This window comes from Colobus angolensis, unplaced genomic scaffold (genome assembly GCF_000951035.1).
Source record: "Colobus angolensis palliatus isolate OR3802 unplaced genomic scaffold, Cang.pa_1.0 Scaffold132, whole genome shotgun sequence".
NCBI classification, from domain to species: domain Eukaryota; kingdom Metazoa; phylum Chordata; class Mammalia; order Primates; family Cercopithecidae; genus Colobus; species Colobus angolensis.
Window position 1 is genome coordinate 1,758,686 of NW_012114400.1, and position 19,055 is coordinate 1,777,740.

The 19,055-nt window shown below is 36.5% G+C and overlaps 1 protein-coding gene across 2 annotated transcripts in view; it reads left to right on the forward strand.

Moving 5' to 3' along the window:
• SWT1 (SWT1 RNA endoribonuclease homolog (S. cerevisiae)) overlaps positions 1–19,055 on the forward strand; it is a 128,195-nt gene that overhangs the window by 69,146 nt on the left and 39,994 nt on the right. For both annotated transcript variants that reach the window (XM_011934176.1, XM_011934177.1), the window contains exon 16: positions 4,758–4,889. In XM_011934176.1, coding sequence (XP_011789566.1) covers positions 4,758–4,889 — 132 coding nt within the window. The remainder of the gene's footprint in view (positions 1–4,757; positions 4,890–19,055) is intronic.

Consider the following 19,055-nt stretch of genomic DNA (forward strand, 5'->3'; position numbering starts at 1 on the left):
TAATCCTTTGGGTATATACCCAGTAATGGGATGGCTGGGTCAAATGGTATTTCTAGTTCTAGATCCTTGAGGAATCGCCACACTGTCTTCCACAATGGTTGAACTAGTTTACAGTCCCACCAACAGTGTAAAAGTGTTCCTATTTCTCCACGTCCTCTCTAGCACCCGTTTTTAACTTCTTTCTTGGGCGTCTTTTCATACACTGGATTCTCTTGTATGGCAGCATGAGCTTTCTTATACATCTCCTCCATCATGTCTGGAGTTACATTGTTCTCTATGTATTGAGAGAACTGTTTCTTGTAAGCATCTTTATCTTCTTCCATTAAGTAGCACATGTAATCTGCAACATTCTGGGCCATGATGTGCTTCCAGTGTACTTCTGCATTAAATTCCTTGCTTTCAGAATCATAACCAGAGAATTGTTTGGTACTATGAAGGATAGACAAGCCTCCAACCACAGCTCCCATCAGGGTGCCAAAAACTTTATTGCCAGCGGAAGTTCTGGCAAGACCTGTGTCCAAATAGCAGTTAAAGGCATCTGGCTGACCATCAATGCTTTTCACATTGTATTCATCGCCAGTCTCCTCCACTTGGCCTTCATAGATCTTGTCCATGCCAAACCTATTGAGAAGCCTGCAGGCCAGCAGCAGGCCAGTACAATATGCTGCAGCATAATTTTTCAGGCCAACCTTCTCCCCATTATTTTGGCAGTTTGTTTGCATATGCTGTACAGATTATCATATCCCCCTCTATATGAGCAAAAGCAATCTGACGAATGATATCTCTGTTTGTTACATGAACTATCATCCTGTATTTGGGTGTGTTGTATTTATTTTTATCCTATATCCCCAAGCATTTCCAAATACAGTAATCATTTTTGCCCTCTCGTCATCTTCTACATTTCACTTGGTATCTCTTAAAGTAGGCCTTATTCTTAACAATTTTAACAAACCCCATCCTGCAGAACAGAGACCTGTGTCCGCGGCTTGACAGAGACCTGCAGGACCAGCAGCATTAGCGGGGGGAAAAAGGCGAGACATTTTTAAAAATGTGTATCCTGAGGCCAGGCATGATGGCTCATGCCTATAATCCCAGCACTTTGAGAGGCAGAGGTAGGAGGATCGCTTGAGCTGAGGAGTTTGAGACCAGCCTAGGCAACATGGTGAGATTTTGTCTCTACAAAAAAAATTAAAAATTAGCTGACCATAGTGGCATGCACCTGTGGTCCCAGCTACTCAGGAGGCTGAAGTGGGACAATCACTTGAGTCCGGGAGGTAGAAGCTGCAGTGAGCTGTAATTATGCCATTGCACTCCAGCCTGGATGACAGAGTGAGACCCTATCTCAAAAAGAAAGGATATCAAAAAAATTTGGGAACCTGTGGTAAACATCTTTAAACAGTATGTCACATTAAAATATATATCCACACACTCAGTATGTTTTTCTTCAACCTTGAGATACATTTTCTGCCAGATGCAGTGGTTCACTCCCATAATCCCAGCACTTTGGGAGGCTGAGGCAAGGGGATCGTCTGATCTCAGGAGTTTGAGACCAGCCTGGGCAATGTAGTGAGACCTCATCTTTACTAGAAATCAAAAAAGTTGGCCTTGTGTGGTAGCCATCGCCTGTAGTGCCAGCTACTCGGGAGGCTAAGGTGAGAGAATTGCTTGAGCTCAGGAGATCAAGGCTGCAGTGAGCTGTGATCGCACCACCGTACTCCAGCCTGGGCAATTGAGCATGACCCTGTCTCAAAAAAAAGATACATTTTCAAGTGAAGGACCTCTAAATTTTAGCCATGGATCCAATAGTTAATACATTGCACAGTGTCTATAAAAGTCTAGAACCAAGGGAAAATGGTGTATTTATTGTATTTTTTTCATACTTTCAGGCACTTGGTAGTAGGTCATTTGATCATGATGCCTTAAGAGGAAAGAAGAAATGGAGGAATAGTAACATGGATTTAGGGAGGAGGAGTGGTAGTTACAGTGTTAGAGAGTGTTCAAGAAAACCTTCATCTAAAAAATGACATTTGTACTGTCTTGAAGTAGGTGAGGATGGGAGCATATAGTTATTTACAGGAAAAGCGTTTCAGATAGAGGAACAGAAATTACAAAGAGCTTGAAAGAACATGTCTAATACGTTGGGTGAACTGAAAGAAGGCCAGTGTGGCTGGAGCAAGGGGGCAGAGTAGGAGGAGGTGAAGTGGGGAGGGACAGTGTGCTGATTGTTTGGGGCTAGTAAGCCATTGTGAGAATTTAGGGCTTTTACTCTTAGCAAAAGCTACAGCACAATTTTAAGCAAAGAAATGACAAGATCAGGCCTGTATTTTAAAAAAGATTGCTCTGCCTTGTTGAGAGCAGGCTGTGAAGTGATGAGGGTGAGGCAGGAAGAGGGCAAGATACCAGTTAGGTGTCTACTGTGATAATCCAGGTGGAAGATGATGATTTGGGTCAGGGCAGTTGTGGGAGAGATGTTAAGAATTGGTCAAATGCTGGATATATTTTAAAGGTAAAAACAAGATTTGCCGATACATCTCAAGAGACAGGAGCAAAAATAGTAGTACCCACAGCAAAAGATGATTGTACCTGCCGATCCTATGACTGGTATGGTTATTTTCATCCTCATCTCATGCTCATTTCTCCCACATTTTGTCATTTAGGATAAACCCTGGAGGAAGGGCTTTTAGTGCCCTCATCCTTTTACCTAAATTGTATAAATCTATATAAAAATTATAATGGAAGTTTTTGGAATGATGGTATCTAGTATATAGTACTTTGATTTACTGATGGCTTTCCTAGTAGATGTTGTTTCCTGTTTTCTCTCTCAGTCTCCTCCTGCCTCCCCAACCACTGTCTCACAACCATACCTCCACACACACAATTTGCTTGTATATCCAGAAAAAGATGAAGAAAGAACCATGTATGTTAGTAATGCTTATCTCTGGTTGGTAGACTGTGGGTATTACATATTCTCTTTTTAGGCTTTAAATGTAGAAAAAAATTTTAATTGTAAATATTTTAAAATAAAATAAATTTGGTTTTATCTAAAAAATAACAAATGCACCACACAAATACCCGGAATAGGTAAATCCATGGAGACAGAAGGCACAGTGGTGGTTGCAGGGGTTTGGCGGAGCAAGAGGAGAATCCTGGGGAGTAACCACCCGGATTCAGTTTCCTTTTCAGGTAACGAAATGTTCTGTAACTAGATAGTGGTGATGGTTACAGAGCATTGTGAGTGTACTAAATGCCACTGAATTATATGCTTCAGAATGTTCAAAGTGGTGAATTTTATGTTAAGTGTGTTTTACGACAGTTATAAAAGGAATACTTTGGAAAGTATAAAGTAGGGAAGGAAATTCCTTTGAGTGCTGCTGCTTAAAGTCTACTGTAGTCAACATTGTGAATTTATTAAGCACACTCAGCCTTGTTTTTAAGGAATATTATTAGTTTCCTACAGCTGCTCTAGCAAAGTATCACAAACTGGCTGGCCCAAAACAGCAGAAATATATTCGCTCACAGACCTGGAGGCCAAACATTTGAAATCCAAGTGTCTGTAGGCTTGGTTCTTCTGGAGTTTCTGAGGGAGGATCTGTTTCATGTCTTTCTCTTTTCTTCTGGTAGTTGCCAGAAGTCCTTGCCTTGTAGCTGTATCACTCCCATCTCTGCCTTTTTCTTCACATAGAGTAGGGCCCGTTCTAATCCAGCATGAACTCATTTTAACTTAACTAGTTACATCTCAAAGATCCTGTTTCAAATAAGATAACATTCTGAGGTTCTGGGTGAATATAGGAATTATGGGGGGACACTATTCAAACCAAGCACAGTGTGTTTTGGATTTTTACATTGTTGTCCTTATGTTATAAAGTAAATTTTCTCTACTTTTATTTTTCTGTTTCATAGGTGGCATAAGCATCATTTTAGTAGTTTGGTGTTTTTTTTGTGTGTGTGTGTTTGTTTTGTTTTGAGACAGGGTCTCACTTTGTTGCCCAGGCTGGAATGCAGTGGCACGATGACAGCTCTCTGAAGCCTTGAACTCCTGGGTTCAAGTGATCCTCCTACCTTAGCCTCCCAAGTGGATGGGACTACAGGCAGTGCCACCACACCTGGCTACTTTTTAAATTTTTTTCTAGAGACAAGGTCTAACGATGTTGCCCAGGCAGTTCTCAAACTTTTGGCCTCAAGTGATCCGCCCTTCTCGGCCTTTCAAAGTGTTGAGATTACATGGGTGAGCCATCATGCCCCGCCTGGTTTGGTATTTTATCAAGTGGCCAACTTACTGATTATTTAACTGTTTATATTGTTATACATTTAAGGTGTTACTAATTGTAGCCTGATTGTGAATAACTAATATTAATTTATGATAAATTTCTACAAGTGAAATTACTAGGGTAAACTAGTTTCAACTGGAATAATCTGATCTCTAATTTTTTTCTTCATCCTTCTCATCCTGAGTACTGACTTGAATGCATATTGATAGCATTACTTCTCCTCTATCTCTTGTGGTCTCTTAGAATGAAACAATATCACACAACTTTCATAGTATTACTTTAGATTAGACCTGTATAGTGTCTGAACTAGATTCTTTATGTGACTATTATCCCAGACTTTCATATTTCACTTTTACTTCTAATTTAAATAGATCAGCATTCTGAGAGATTAATGATAATAAATACTACTTTATACATTTGCAACAGAAATACTTGAATTATGTTAAATATGTATGTATACCTGTGAGTATCTTTTTTTCTCTATTTTAGCATGGATGTATTTCAGAGACTGGGCTCAAATTCAGCTCTAACTACTTCAAATATAGCATCATTTGAAGAAGCTTTTATATATCTTCAAAAGTTAATGGCAGCTGTGAGGGATATTCTTGAAGGAATTCAAAGGTAAACACTTTATTAATTTTAAAGTGTTATTTACTTATTACTTTTCTCTTTCTCCTAGGCTTACCAACTTTTTCAGAGTTGCTAGGAGTCACCTAGCAAATTTTATAAACTAATGGCTTTTAGATTCAACTGTTTCTCCTTCTTCTGCCAATAATCCCTATTTCTAGTTGAGATCACAAGAATGTTTCCACCTTTTCCCTTTCTAGAAAAAATATACCAGCTTGTAAACTTCATTAACTTTTTCATTATTGTGTAACTATAACTCCTAGAACAGGGCCTGTCATGTAATGGGCACTCCATAATTACTTATGGAATAAATATATGTTAAGGTAATTATCATTGCTCTTGAAAACAAATATGTTAATATTTTTAATGCGATTTTTTTCTTTCAATATAGTTTTACAGAACTACAAACTGAAATAAGTTTGAAAAGCAACATAGTTGCTGGGCGTGGTGGCTCACACCTGTAATCCCAGCACTTTGGGAGGCTGAGGCGGGTGGATCACTTGAGGTCAGGAGTTTGAGACCAGCCTTGCCAACATAGTGAAACCCTGGCTTTACTAAAAATACAAAAAATTAGCCGGGCGTTGTGGCAGACACCTGTAATCCTAGCTACTTGGGAGGCTGAGGCAGGAGAATCGCTTGAAGCTGGGAGGCAGAGGTTTCAGTGAGCCGAGATCACACCATTGCACTCCAGCCTGGGCAACAAGAGTGAAACTCCATCTCAAAAAAAAAAAAAAAAGACAATATAGTCTTATGATGCTTTGAAATTTATACATATGTGATTATTTAAAATATTTGTGATACATATGGAAAATATAGTGCCAGAAAGCTATAGAGTAGACCTTGGCACTTTATAGCATGAAATCAAGTGCTTTCTTTTGTGGCACTAAAGGAGGATACTTCTAACCTTTGCAGTTTTATTATGTACCAAGATTGTTTGACCTGAATTAGATACACAGGTTGATAACACAAAAATACTGTTCTTTATAAATTAAAACAAAAATAAAACTGAGTTGATTTTGCTATGTTCAAGTTTGAGAAACTTGAATTTTCAAAAGTTTTTTTTTTTCATTTAATGGTTTTTGGAAACTATTGTTAATATACAAGACATTTTTGTCTTGTTAATCTAGAAGGCATTTTTGCCTCTTTTTGGATCACAGTTGGCCTAAATAATTCTCAAAATAAAAAGTTATCTAAACCGTCTGCCACCCTTAAGTTATTAATGAATTTAAAGTATGGCAGATCCTAATACAAGTTAAATGTTACCTCTAAATACAACTAGTCCCTTTATAATTTAAAGCCTTGTTAAAATAAGAGTGGCTCTATAAGGGTGAACTATTCAGTTCTGATTTTAGCTATGTAAAAACTTTTGTTCACTCTAGATTGCATAAAAGCCATCCTTGACAGTGTATTTTCTACAGAAAGTAAGGCTGTAAATCTGTATTTAATAAATCAGCAGATGTTCCTTGAGCACCTGCTATACTTGGTGTCATGCTAGGCACTGGGGACCAAAGAGAAATAAGATGTGACCTCTGACTCCAAACAGCTGTAGAAATAATTCAATCATTTTAAAACAGATCTTGCAATCAAAAGATATTATTATTTTAATAGGAATATATATATATATATATGCAGTGGTGGGAGGAAGGGTTGGCAAAAGATGAGGCTGGATTGAGGTTGGAGGATCGTGTCTCAAGCCATGCAAAGCAGTTTCCATTTTATCTGATAGGCCAGTATTTCGGACATTCAGAGCTGTTAATTATGTGCCAGAAGTGTTTCTGGTTCAAAAAACTTTGGAAATAGTGCGTACTATACCACCTTCTGGGGAAATCACTTGTATTATTAGCATATTAATGGCTTTGTAAACCTCTGCTGTAAGGAAATATTTTTAGTTTTAGGAACTTTAAAACATAGTGATGCCTGGATCCTCCATCCCAGAGATTCATATGTAATTAGTCTGGGGTGTGCCTGGCAATCAAGATTTAAAAAATCTCCCCAGGTAATTCAGATGTGTCAGTACGGTTGAGAACCTCTAGCCAATATGCTTATTTAGTGGTTCTCAAAGTGTAATCACAAGACCAGCATCGTCACCACATCTAACTTGTTAAAAGTGCAGATTTTCAGGCCCTCTCAGATTTATTCAGTCAGAAACTCTGGGCATGAGGCCTATAGGTCTGTGTCCTCTAGGTGATTCTATTCAAGCTGAAGGCTGAGCATCACTGGCCCAAGTGATTCTCAGCCCTAGTGGCAGACTATAATCACCTGGGAGTTTAAAAAAATAACAGTGATCTTTCAAAAAACCAACTCCTGGATTCATTGAGTTTTTGAAGGGTTTCTCGTATCTCTGTCTCCTTCAGTTCTGCTCTGATCTTAGGTATTTCTTGTCTTCTGCTAGCTGTTGAATTTGTTTGCTCTTGCATCTCTACTTCTTTTAATTGTAATGTTAGAGTGTCAATTTTAGATCTTTCCAACTTTCTCTTGTGGGCATTTAGTGCTAAAATTTCCCTCTCCACACTGCTTTAAATGTGTCCCAGAGATTCTGGTATGTTGTGTCTTTGTTCTCATTGGTTTCAAAGAATATCTTTTTCTGCCTTCATTTCATTATTTATCCAGTAGTCATTCAGGAGCAGGTTGTTCAGTTTCCATGTAGTTGTGCAGTTTTGAGTGAGTTTCTTAATCCTGAATTCTAATTTGATTGCACTGTGGTCTGAGAGACTGTTTGTTATGATTTCCATTCTTTTGCATTTGCTGAGGAGTGTTTTACTTTGAATTATGTGGTCAATTTAAAAATAAGTGCAGTGTGGTGCTGAGAAGAATGTATATTCTGTTGATTGGGGGTGGAGAGTTCTGTAGATGTCTCTTAGGTCTGCTTGGTCCAGAGCTGAGTTCAGGTCCTGGATATCCTTGTTAGTTTTCTGTCTCATTGATCTGTCTAATATTGACAGTGGGGTGGTAAAGTCTCCCACTATTATTGTGTGGGAGTCTAAGTCTCTTTGTAGGTCTCTAAGAACTTGCTTTATGAATCTGGGTACTCCTGTATTGGATGCATATGTATTTAGGATAGTTAGCTCTTCTTATTGCATTGATTCCTTTAGCATTATGTAATGCCTTTCTTTGTCTTTTTTCATCTTTGTTTAAAGTCTGTTTTATCAGAGACTAGAATTCCAACCCCTGCTTTTTTTTTTTTGCTTTCTATTTGCTTCACAAATATTCCTCCATCCCTTTATTTTGAGCCTATGTGTGTCTTTGCAAATGAGATGGGTCTCCTGAATACAGCACACCAGTGGGTCTTGATTCTTTATTCTATTAGCCAGTCTGTGTCTTTTAATTGGGGAATTTAGCTCATTTACATTTAAGGTTAATATCGTTATGTGTGAATTTGATCCTGCCAGTATGATGCTAGCTGGTTTTCTTTGCCTGTTAGTTGACACAGTTTCTTCATAGCATCGATGGTCTTCACATACAATTTGTATGTTTTTGCAGTGGCTGGTACCAGTTGTTCCTTTCCTTGTTTAGTGCTTCCTTCAGGAGCTCTTGTATAGCAGGCAACTAGCTAGACTAATAAGAAAAGAGAGAAGAATAAAAAAATGCAATAAAAAATGATAAAGAGCATATCACCACCCATCCCACAGAAATACAAACTACCATCAGAGACTACTTATAAACACCCCTATGCAAATAAACTAGAAAATCTAGAAGAATTGGATAAGTTTCTGGACACACATACCCTCCCAAGACTAAACCAGGAAGAAGTTGAATCCCTGAATAGACCAATAACAAGCTCTGAAATTGAGGCAACAATTAATAGCCTACCAACCAAAAAAAGTCCAGGGCCAGATGGATTCACAGCTGAATTCTACCAGAGGTACAAAGAGGAGCTGGTACCATTCCTTCTGAAACTATTCTAAACAATAGAAAAAGAGGGAGTCCTCCCTAACGCATTTTATGAGGCCAGCATCATCCTGATACCAAAACCTGGCAGAAACACAACAAAAAAGAAAATTTCAGGCCAATATCCCTGATGAATATCAATGCAAAAATCCTAATAAAATACTGGCACACCAAATCCAGCAGCACATCAAAAAGCTTATCCACCATGATCAAGTCGGCTTCATTCCTGAGATGCAAGGCTAGTTCAGCATATGCAAATCAATCAATATAATCCATCACATAAACAGAACCAATGACAAAAATCACATGATTATCTCAATAGATGCAGAAAAGGCCTTTGACAACGTTCAACAGCCCTTCATGCTAAAAACTCTCAATGTAACTCAGTATTGATATAACGTGTCTCAAAATAATAAGAGCTATTTATGACAAACCCACAGCTAGTATCATACTAAATGGGCAAAAACTGGAAGCATTCCCGGCACAAGACAAGGATGCCCTCTCTTACCACTCCTATTCAACATAGTATTGGAAGTTCTGGCTAGGGCAATCAGGCAAGAAAAAGAAATAAAGGGTATTCAAATAGGAAGAGAAGAGGTCAAATTGTCTCTGTTTACAGACGACATGATTGTATATTTAGAAAACCCCATCATCTCAGCCCAAAACCTCCTTAAGCCGATAAGCAACTTCAGCAAAGTCTCAGGATACAAAATCAATGTGCAAAAATCACAAGCATTCCTTTACAACAATAATGGAGAGCCAAATCAAGAGTGAACTCCCATTCCCAATTGCTACAAAGACAATAAAATACCTAGGAATCCAACTTACAAGGGATGTGAAGGACCTCTTCAAGGAGAACTACAAACCACTGCTCAAAGAAGTAAGAGAGGACACAAACAAATAGAAAAACATTCCATGCTCATGGATGGGAAGAATCAATATCATCAAAATGGCCATACTGCCCAAAGTAATTTATAGATTCAGTGCTATCCCGATCAAGCTACCATTGACTTTCTTCACAGTATTGGAAAAAACGACTTTAAATTTCATATGGAACCAAAAAAGAGCCTGCATAGCCAAGACAATCCTAAGCAAAAAACAAAACAAAACAAAAACCTAAACAATCCTAACAAAGCTGAAGGCATCACGCCTACCTGACTTCAAACCATACTAGAAGGCTACAGTAACAAAAACAGCATGGTACTGGTACCAAAACAGAGATATAGACCAATGGAACAGAACAGAGGCCTCAGAAATAACACCACACATCTACAACCATTTGATCTTTGACAAACCTGACAAAAACAAGCAATGGGGAAATGATTCCCTATTTAATAAATTGTGTTGGGAAAACTGGCTAGCCATATGCAGAAAGCTGAAACTAGATTCCTTGCTTACACCTTACACAAAAATTAACTCAAGATGGATTTAAGACTTAAACGTAAGACCTAAAACCATAAAAACTTTAGAAGAAAACCTAGGCAGTACCATTCGGGACATAGGCATGGGCAAAGACTTCATAATTAAAACACCAAAAAACAATGGCAACAAAAGCCAGAATAGACAAATGGGATCTGATTAAACTAAAGAGCTTCTGCACAGCAAAAGAAACTATCATCAGAGTGAGCAAGCAACCTACAGAATGGGAGAAAATTTTTGCAACCTATCCATCTGACAAAGGGCTAATATCCAGAGTATACAAAGAACTTAAACAGATTTACAAGAATAAAACAACCCCATCAAAAAGCAGGTGAAGGATATGAACAGACACGTCTCAAAAGAAGGCTTTTATGAGTCCAACAAACGTGAAAAAAAGCTTATCGTCACTGGTCATTAGAGAAATGCAAATCAAAAGCACAATGAGATACCATCTCATGCCAGTTAGAATGGTGATGATTAAAAAGTCAGGAAGCAACAGATGCTGGAGAGGATGTGGAGAAATAGAATACTTTTTCACTGTTGGTGGCAATTAGCTCAACCATTGTGGAAGACAGTGTGGTGATTTCTCAAGGATCTACATCTAGAAATACCATTTGACCCAGCAATCCCATTCCTGGGTATATATCCAAAGGATTATAAATCATTCCACTCTAAAGACACTGCCATAGTGTTCACAATAGCAAAGACTGGAAACCAACACTAATGCCTATCAGTGGTAGACTGGATAAAGAAAATGTGGCACATATACACCATGGAATACTATGCAGCCATAAAAAAGGATGAGTTCATGTCCTTTGCAGGGAGATGGATGACTCTGGGAACCATCATTCTCAGCAAACTAATACAAGGACAGAAAACCAAACACCACATGTTCTCACTCATAAGTGGGAATTTAACAATGAGAACACATGGACACAGGGAGGGGAACATCACACAGTGGGGCCTGTTGTGGGGTGGGGTCTAGGGGAGGGATAACATTAGGAGAAATACCTAATGTAGATGATGGGTTAATGGGTGTAGCAGACCACCATGGCACGTGTATACCTATGTAAGAAACCTGCCCGTTCTGCACATGTACCCCAGAACTTAAAGTATCATAAATAATATAATAATAATAATAACAGTATTCAGGCCCTATGTTAATCCTATTAAATCTGAATCTGAGAATGGGACCTGGTCAGACATTTCTACAGACTCCCCAAGTGATGTGGGCGGAACCAGGGTTAAGAAGGTTTAGCATGTATTGCTTACACAAGCAGTATCTAAAAGAAATAATTACTTGAATTTTAAGGCTAATATAATTTGTTTCTCTTTATCTTAAGGAGACCTAGCACTAGGGATAAGAAAAGATTGGTAGCTCTGCTACCTTTTAGCATGTGACCTGGGGTAATTTTTTTTTAGACAGAGTGTTACTCTGTTTCCCAGGCTGGAGTATAGTGGAGTGATCGTGGCTCACTGTAACCTCAAATTCCTGAACTCAGGTAATCTAACTTAAATAAAAATATCTGTAAGTATTTGTGTAGAGCAAGGAGGTTGTATTTTTAAGCTTTCCAGGGGATTTGTGTGCAGGTGGTGAGAGATCACATTTAATAAAACTACTGCAATTTTTTGTATTGTTACATTAGAGAATGCTTTTCTCTTGAGCTACCAGTAGGGGGCATTGTGAATTAACTGGTTTGCTTATCTCACCATTCACTTAATAGGAAACTACAAGATTGTGAAGTTTTTTTTTTTGTTTGTTTTTTAACCCTGCAGATAATAGGCATTTAAATTAAAATTTAATAAAAGTTAATAATTATTTTTTCAAGTGTGCATGCAGTGCTTAAAATCTTTCAAGAAAGAAAATCATGTTAAAAGAAGCTCAGTTTAAAAATTTATTTTTGCTAAATATTGATTTAAAATTTTGTAAACATTGAAATTGCACGCAATTTATAGTGACTGAAAATTAGCATTTTTGATGCTTGCTAAAATGACCTAGTTTCATTTGGTTTTGAGATATATGCTCCAGGATTATATGTTAGCTCTATTCCCTTCTGTTTTAAAAATAGTAGATCATATATATTGTTACATTGAGGCTCAATAATCAGGTGACCTTTAGCTTGGCCTTTCAGCAAAGAAGTGAATTAAAATATATTTGATACACTAACAGCTTTGGGTTCTAGTTCTAGATTTATCCCCTTGTAGCTGACTTTGGGCATGTCATTTACCCTCTAAGTCACAGTTCCTTTCCTTGTTAAATGAGAATCCCGGTACCTTCCTTAGAAGAGTGTATGAAATGATGTATGTGAAAATACTTTCTAACTATGTTTACATGCCTTAATCTTGCTTTTTCCTTAAAGCTGATATGTTAAGTTTGAAATGTTTAAAATGTATATTTCAGTTTTAAGAAAGCTCTAAACATGATTGTGGTTAAGATTGAAAATATTAGTGGAGCAGTTGTTGGTACAGTTATACATTTGACAGCAAAATACCTAATTTTGCAAAGTTTGAAAAAGGGTGAGGATGTTGCAAATTCCTGTATTTTCTGAACACTTTCTTTTTGGGTAGGAGAAGAACTTTAATTAACTTATTTGCTATTCGTTTAGAAATTGCTTCTCTCCTCATCTTTTCTTTTATATGTATTAATTTGAGGACTTTTGTTAATAGTTTTCTTATCTAACCACTAGACAGCCAAGGACAATGTTGATAATTTTTTTTTCAGATAGACAAAAGTGTTTTAAGATTTATTTTTGGTCAGTACTACATAGTCTTAATTTATACTTTTGTAAACTTATGTCTAGATTGATCAAGTAACTCTTAAGACCACAGAAACCTTTTGCTTAGTATATAAACATGATAAAGTTTCATTTGGAACAAAAATTAATTGGAGAGTTGTATTGCAAATTTCTAAAAATAGGGAAAGTTCTACTTTGTGTATTGATCAAAAAACATTGTCTACATGTATGTTTGCTTAAACTGTCATCTTTACAGAGTTAACTAAACAGGTCATGTAATCCAACTCTGAGGTGCACTGTAAATGCGTGCAGCTTCAAGTTGAAAGCTAATATTCAAAGCAACAGTACAAGTGTTTTAGATATGTTTCTGTGTCTGTGAAATAGATAATGAACTGCCTGATTAAGAAGCTGAGAAGAAGGAGGGTAAAGGTGAGAAACTTTAACTTGCTTAGGTTTTATGTTTGTATTTCATCTTTATAAAATAAGGTTGAAATTATTTTTAAAAAACAAAAGGTAGTATTTTAAATCCAAAAATATACTAGTTTATGCCCAGATATGTTTGGTTTACCATGTAAAACTTTGCATATGTGAGTTTCATGAACTCAAGTAGCTTTATTTGAAATGTTTGAGATAATGAGTGGTTTCTTGGTTTATTATTTTGAATCATATATGGGGTGGGAAAGAGGCAGAGGGAATTTCTGTTCCTTTAAAATAGGCACATTTTGAGGACATGCTTTTATATTAAAAGATATCTCTAGTGTATATAGCTTAGTTTTTTTTCTAGCTGTCATTTTGTTTGGTCATATTTAAATTTAGCAATAAATGACTGCTAACTGTTGTGTTTGGACATGATCATATGCTGCATGGGCATTTGTACTTCATCATAGAACAGGATTTTGGAAAATAAAACCTCAGTTTCGATTTAGGAAAGGAAAATGATTCATTTTTATTGAGTTTCATCTTCAAAATTTTAATAACCTCTATCACGTTCTTGTGGCTTTAGTTTGAAATACTTTAGACAGCTGTTTTCTAAAATAATTGCAGTCATGAAGTTGGGGTTTTTTGGTGTGATTTACATATATTTTCTGTTTTATTATTAAACCTATACAAATTAATTTTCCTATTAATCCCCTACCCCATTTTAACATAAGAACAGACCATATATGATATATTTATGGATTATTTCTGGGAAAAGAAACCTTAAAATCACAGTAGCTTTTCAGATCCACTAATATGCTTCAAAGATCCTAATTTTTGCTTTTGAGATAAAATGTTATTAACTTAGCCTCTTGAACTTACTGTAAATGTTGATAGTTGACCTGTTAAGATTTTAGAAAAGGTTATTTAGAATTGGTCATCCTTTAGTTTACACAAAGGTAACACACTTTAGGCTACTTCTTTAAACTAGTTGTTGAAACTAAAGGTTCTGTCAGAGGCATACTAATGTGTAGAAAATAAAGACCTTAAAAACTTCATCCTTTGAAGTTTAGAAGTGATTTTTTAAACTCTGAACTCATTGCAGTGTGCAAAATATTCAGCCATCATTATCTAGAGTGGAGGGGTTTATTCATATTTGTGTCTGACCTACTTTCTTTGAGGCTTGGCCTTTTCACCTTTAGATAATTAGGCTTCACCTCCCACCCTTCCACTAGGGTTTCACGGCTCCTCAGATGTCACTGCATTACCTTCTCAGACTTTCAACACACTCCTTGTCCTTTCACCAACAAGTATATCAGTTGCTTTGTAGAGTAAGAAAAAATAATACAATTTATTGTTTAAAAATGAAAATACTTTGTTGCTTCATCCTTCATGCCACCATTTTGTAAAAAATAATTTTATTTTTTATAATTTATTTTATAATCAGCTCCCTGATACTTTGAATGCCTCTAGCACAGAAACCGTCTTACTTTTCTGTATCTAGAGCCTTGTACAGGTAATGACACGTAGTAGATGGTCAGTAAGTGATTACTGAATGAGTGTTTTATAGTCTTTGTGATAGAAGGCGACTTCTTTTAAGGCTGAATGCTAATTGTACTACATTATGACATTAGATGAATAGTTAATGTAGAGGTTTTAAAAGAGGTATAGAAGAGAGATGAGCAAGCTATGAAAGGTTAAAGAATAAGAAAATCAATCAGGAGGAAGGAGAAAGACTGGGAGAGAGAGCGATTAAGGAGATTAAAAAGGCATTTATGTCTAGAGCAGATGATGGAGCCTCCAGTAATTCACCCAAATGTCTCTTCGGGTTACATTGTTATCCTTGATTACTTTATCAAGGATAGATTATTACTTATAGATTACTCTCTAGATAACTATGTAAATTAGGGCTAGTAGAAGGAAAGATAGGATCCAGGAAGAGTTAGACTCAAGGAATATAAGCAGACAGTTCTTTTTATGAGGTATTATAGACTTATATAATGTCATATATGTAAAATATAGACAGTTATCTTATTAATAGCTTTTGTGGTATTATATTGCAGTTTGACAAACGCAGTTAATGTGTATATCAAATTTTATATGTAATGTGTAACAAAATTTTTATTAAAGTAGCTGATAAAATATGTGGCATTCATGTATCAGTCGGACTGAATTTTTCAATAACCACCTGATTTTTTTAAACCTGGCTCTGTATGTTACTGAAGATAATAGGTCACTATGACTTAATTTTTAGAATAACTGGATTTCATTTTACATATCTAAAACTCTTGTCTGTGTGTCCCAGCATTTGTCATTCAAGAATTGGAAATAAAGACCTTTTATTTACCTTAAATATCAGTGGAGAAATGTCGTAGTTATTCCCACTGCCCCTAGAGTGGACTTAGGTGTTAGTGTTCCCTTGGCCAGTATAATTCAGTTTTGGATGACAGAGTTAAATGTATCCCATCATAAATTCTCGAATCACATCCAAATTAAGCAATTGAATATAATATGAAGATTATTTCTTGAAGATAACATACTTTAACTTGTTTATGGAGTTTTTATTCATAATCTATTCTTTTATTTAAATTTACTTCTTGTTTTATACCTAACTAATTCTACCTAATGACTTATTTTTCTGATATTTAATTAAAATTCCTTGCTATTAAGTCTTGTTTTAAGAAACGCTAAAACCACCAGGTGGAATAAATGACCTAATAAGTCAGCGATGTTAAACACCAGTAAAAGAAATGAAATTAGGGAGAAATCAATTGAAGGTTCTGAATAAGGGCTATCATAATAATTTTAACTTAAATAACAAGTATATAGTAAGGATATGGGGTAGAGCCAGATGATCAGTTCTAATTCCTTCTTACAAAGCAGTTATATAAAAGGGGTAAAGGTAGAGTTTCACTCTGACGCCCAGGCTGGAGTGCAGTGCTGTGATCTCAGTTCACTGCAGCCTCCACCTCCTGGGCTCAGGTGATCCTCCCACCTCAGCCTGTGGAGTACTTGGGACTACAAGCATGTGCCAGCACACGCAGCTTATTTTTTGCACTTTTTGTGGGGACAGGGTTTCTTCATGTTGCCCAGGCTGGTCTCAATCTCCTGGACTCAAGCAATGAACCTTCCTCAGCCTCCCAAACTGCTGGGATTACAGGTGTGAGCCACTACGTCTGGCCTAGGATTAATTTTATCTATTTTGGGAAATATACACTTGTGCCTCTAAAGAACTTTTAGCACCACGGTAGGCCAACCAGCTGCCAGTAGTGAGAGGTGATACAATATCCTCAAGGGTGTTTTCCAATAATATGAAAAGGTTGATTCTAACTCAGGACAGTGTTTTCCACATAGAGGGTACTCAGTAAATACTTAACTGTGTATCAGAAACCTCTGGAATTATTAAACATTTTGATGCGCCAATCCCTGTTAAAAAGGCATATTAAACCTTTTTAGAATCAACAGATACGCTTACTCTTAACAATAAGGTAAGTGGAACTATAAGTTTAAATTGTCACCTTATTTTTTTTGTGCTAACATTAAGCTAGTTTATTACTGTTTAAATATGTAATTAATGTATTATTTTTGACAGCATGTAGCTATATATTTTCCCCAGCCAAATTGTTGAACTAAGACAAATAAGTAAAATAATCAAAATTATGTTTATTATTAAAGATAGTGACTTACACAGATTTTATATAAATCTTATTGATAATATTGATTGAAAATGTCAGCAGTTTTGTATACTACTGGAGTGTAAAATAGTATAGAGTGTATTGATCAGCCTTCTTTAATGGACTTTCATCCATTTACCATGCTACCTATATTCTAGAGAAAGGGAAATACACTCATACATCTCTCTCTCTCTTTTTTAATATATATAATTTTTTTTCTTTAAAAAAAATAGAGATGGGGAATCACTATGTTGGCCAGACTGGTCTTGAACTCCTGTCTTCATGCAGTCCTCCCACCTCAGCCTCCTAAAGTGCTGGGATAACAGATATGAGCCACCGCTCCCAGCTACTAGTCATACATCTCTTAATGATGGGGATACATGTTGTTGTGTGAACGTCATATAGTGTACTTATACAAATCTAGATGGAATAGCCCACTACACACTTAGGCTATATGGTAAATGGCCTATTGCTCCTGGATTGCAAACCTGTATGGCATGCTACTGTGCATACTATAGGCAATTGTAACACAATGGTAAGTATTTGTGTACCTGAACATATATAAACATAGAAAAGGTATGGTTAAAAATATGGTATAAAAGATAAAAAATGGTATACCTGTATAGGACACTTACCACGGTGGAGCTTGCAGAAGTGGAAGTGCTCTGGGTGAGTCAGTGGTTGAGTGGTGAGTGAATGTGAAGGCCTCGGATATTACATTACTATAGACTATAAGCACTGTACACTTAGACTCCACTCAATTAAAAAATGTTTTGTTTCTTCAGTAATAAATCTTAGGTTATTATAACTTTTTAATTTTATAAACTTGTTTTTTTTAATACTTTTTGACTCTTTTCCAATAACCACTTAACTTAGAACACAAACAATGGCCAGGCATGGTGGCCGATACCTGTTATCCCGGCACTTTGGGAGGCCAAGGCAGGAGCATTGCTTGAAGCCAGGAGTTCGAGACTAGTCTAGGTAACATAGTGAGACACTGTCTCTGCAAAAAAGTAAAATTAGCTGGGCATGGTGGTGTGTGCCTGTAGTCTCAGCTACTTGGGTGGCTGAGGCAGGAGGATTGCTTGAGCCCCTCCAAGCGTTCAAGGTTACAGTGAGCTATGATTGCATAACTGCATTCCAGCTTGGGCAACAGAGTGAGACCCTGTCTCTAAAAACAATTTTTTTAAATTTAAAAATACAATTAAAAAAGGACCACCCCTTTCAAATTTATGCTTCCTAGAAAACAAACACACACATTGTACAGCTGTATAAAATAATTTCTTGATATCCTTTCTCTGTAGCTTTTTTCTTTTTATAAAAATTTTTATGTACTTTTTACTTTTTAAGCTTTTTTGTTAAAAATGAATACACAAAACATACACATTACCCTAGGCCTACACAGGGTCAGGATCATCAGTGTCACTGTCTTCCACCGCCATGTTTTGTCCAACTGGAGGGTCTTCAGAGACAGTAACACACGTGGAGCTGTCTCCTATGATAACAATGCCTTCTTCTGGAATACCTCTCGAAGAACCTACCTGAGTCTCTTTTTAGTTAGCTTTTTTAATAAGTAGAAGAAGTATACCCTAAAATAATGATAAAAAGTATAGTATAGTAAATACAGTAAATACAGAAAAAACCAGTAACGTAGTTATTTATTATTATTAAGTATGATGTGCTGTACTTAATTGTATGTGCTATACATTTAGAGCACTGCGGTAGGTTTATTTATGCCAGCATCACCACAATCACATGAGTAATGAGTTGTGCTAGTAGGAAGTTACTAAGTGATAGGAATTTTTCGGTTCCAGTATAATTTTTTTTCTACTCTTGCTGATAATCTTACATTATAATCTTTTTTTTTTTTTTTTTTAGACAGAGTGTTACTCTGTTTCCCAGGCTGGAGTATAGTGGAGTGATCGTGGCTCACTGTAACCTCAAATTCCTGAACTCAGGTAATCTAACTTAAATAAAAATATCTGTAAGTATTTGTGTAGAGCAAGGAGGTTGTATTTTTAAGCTTT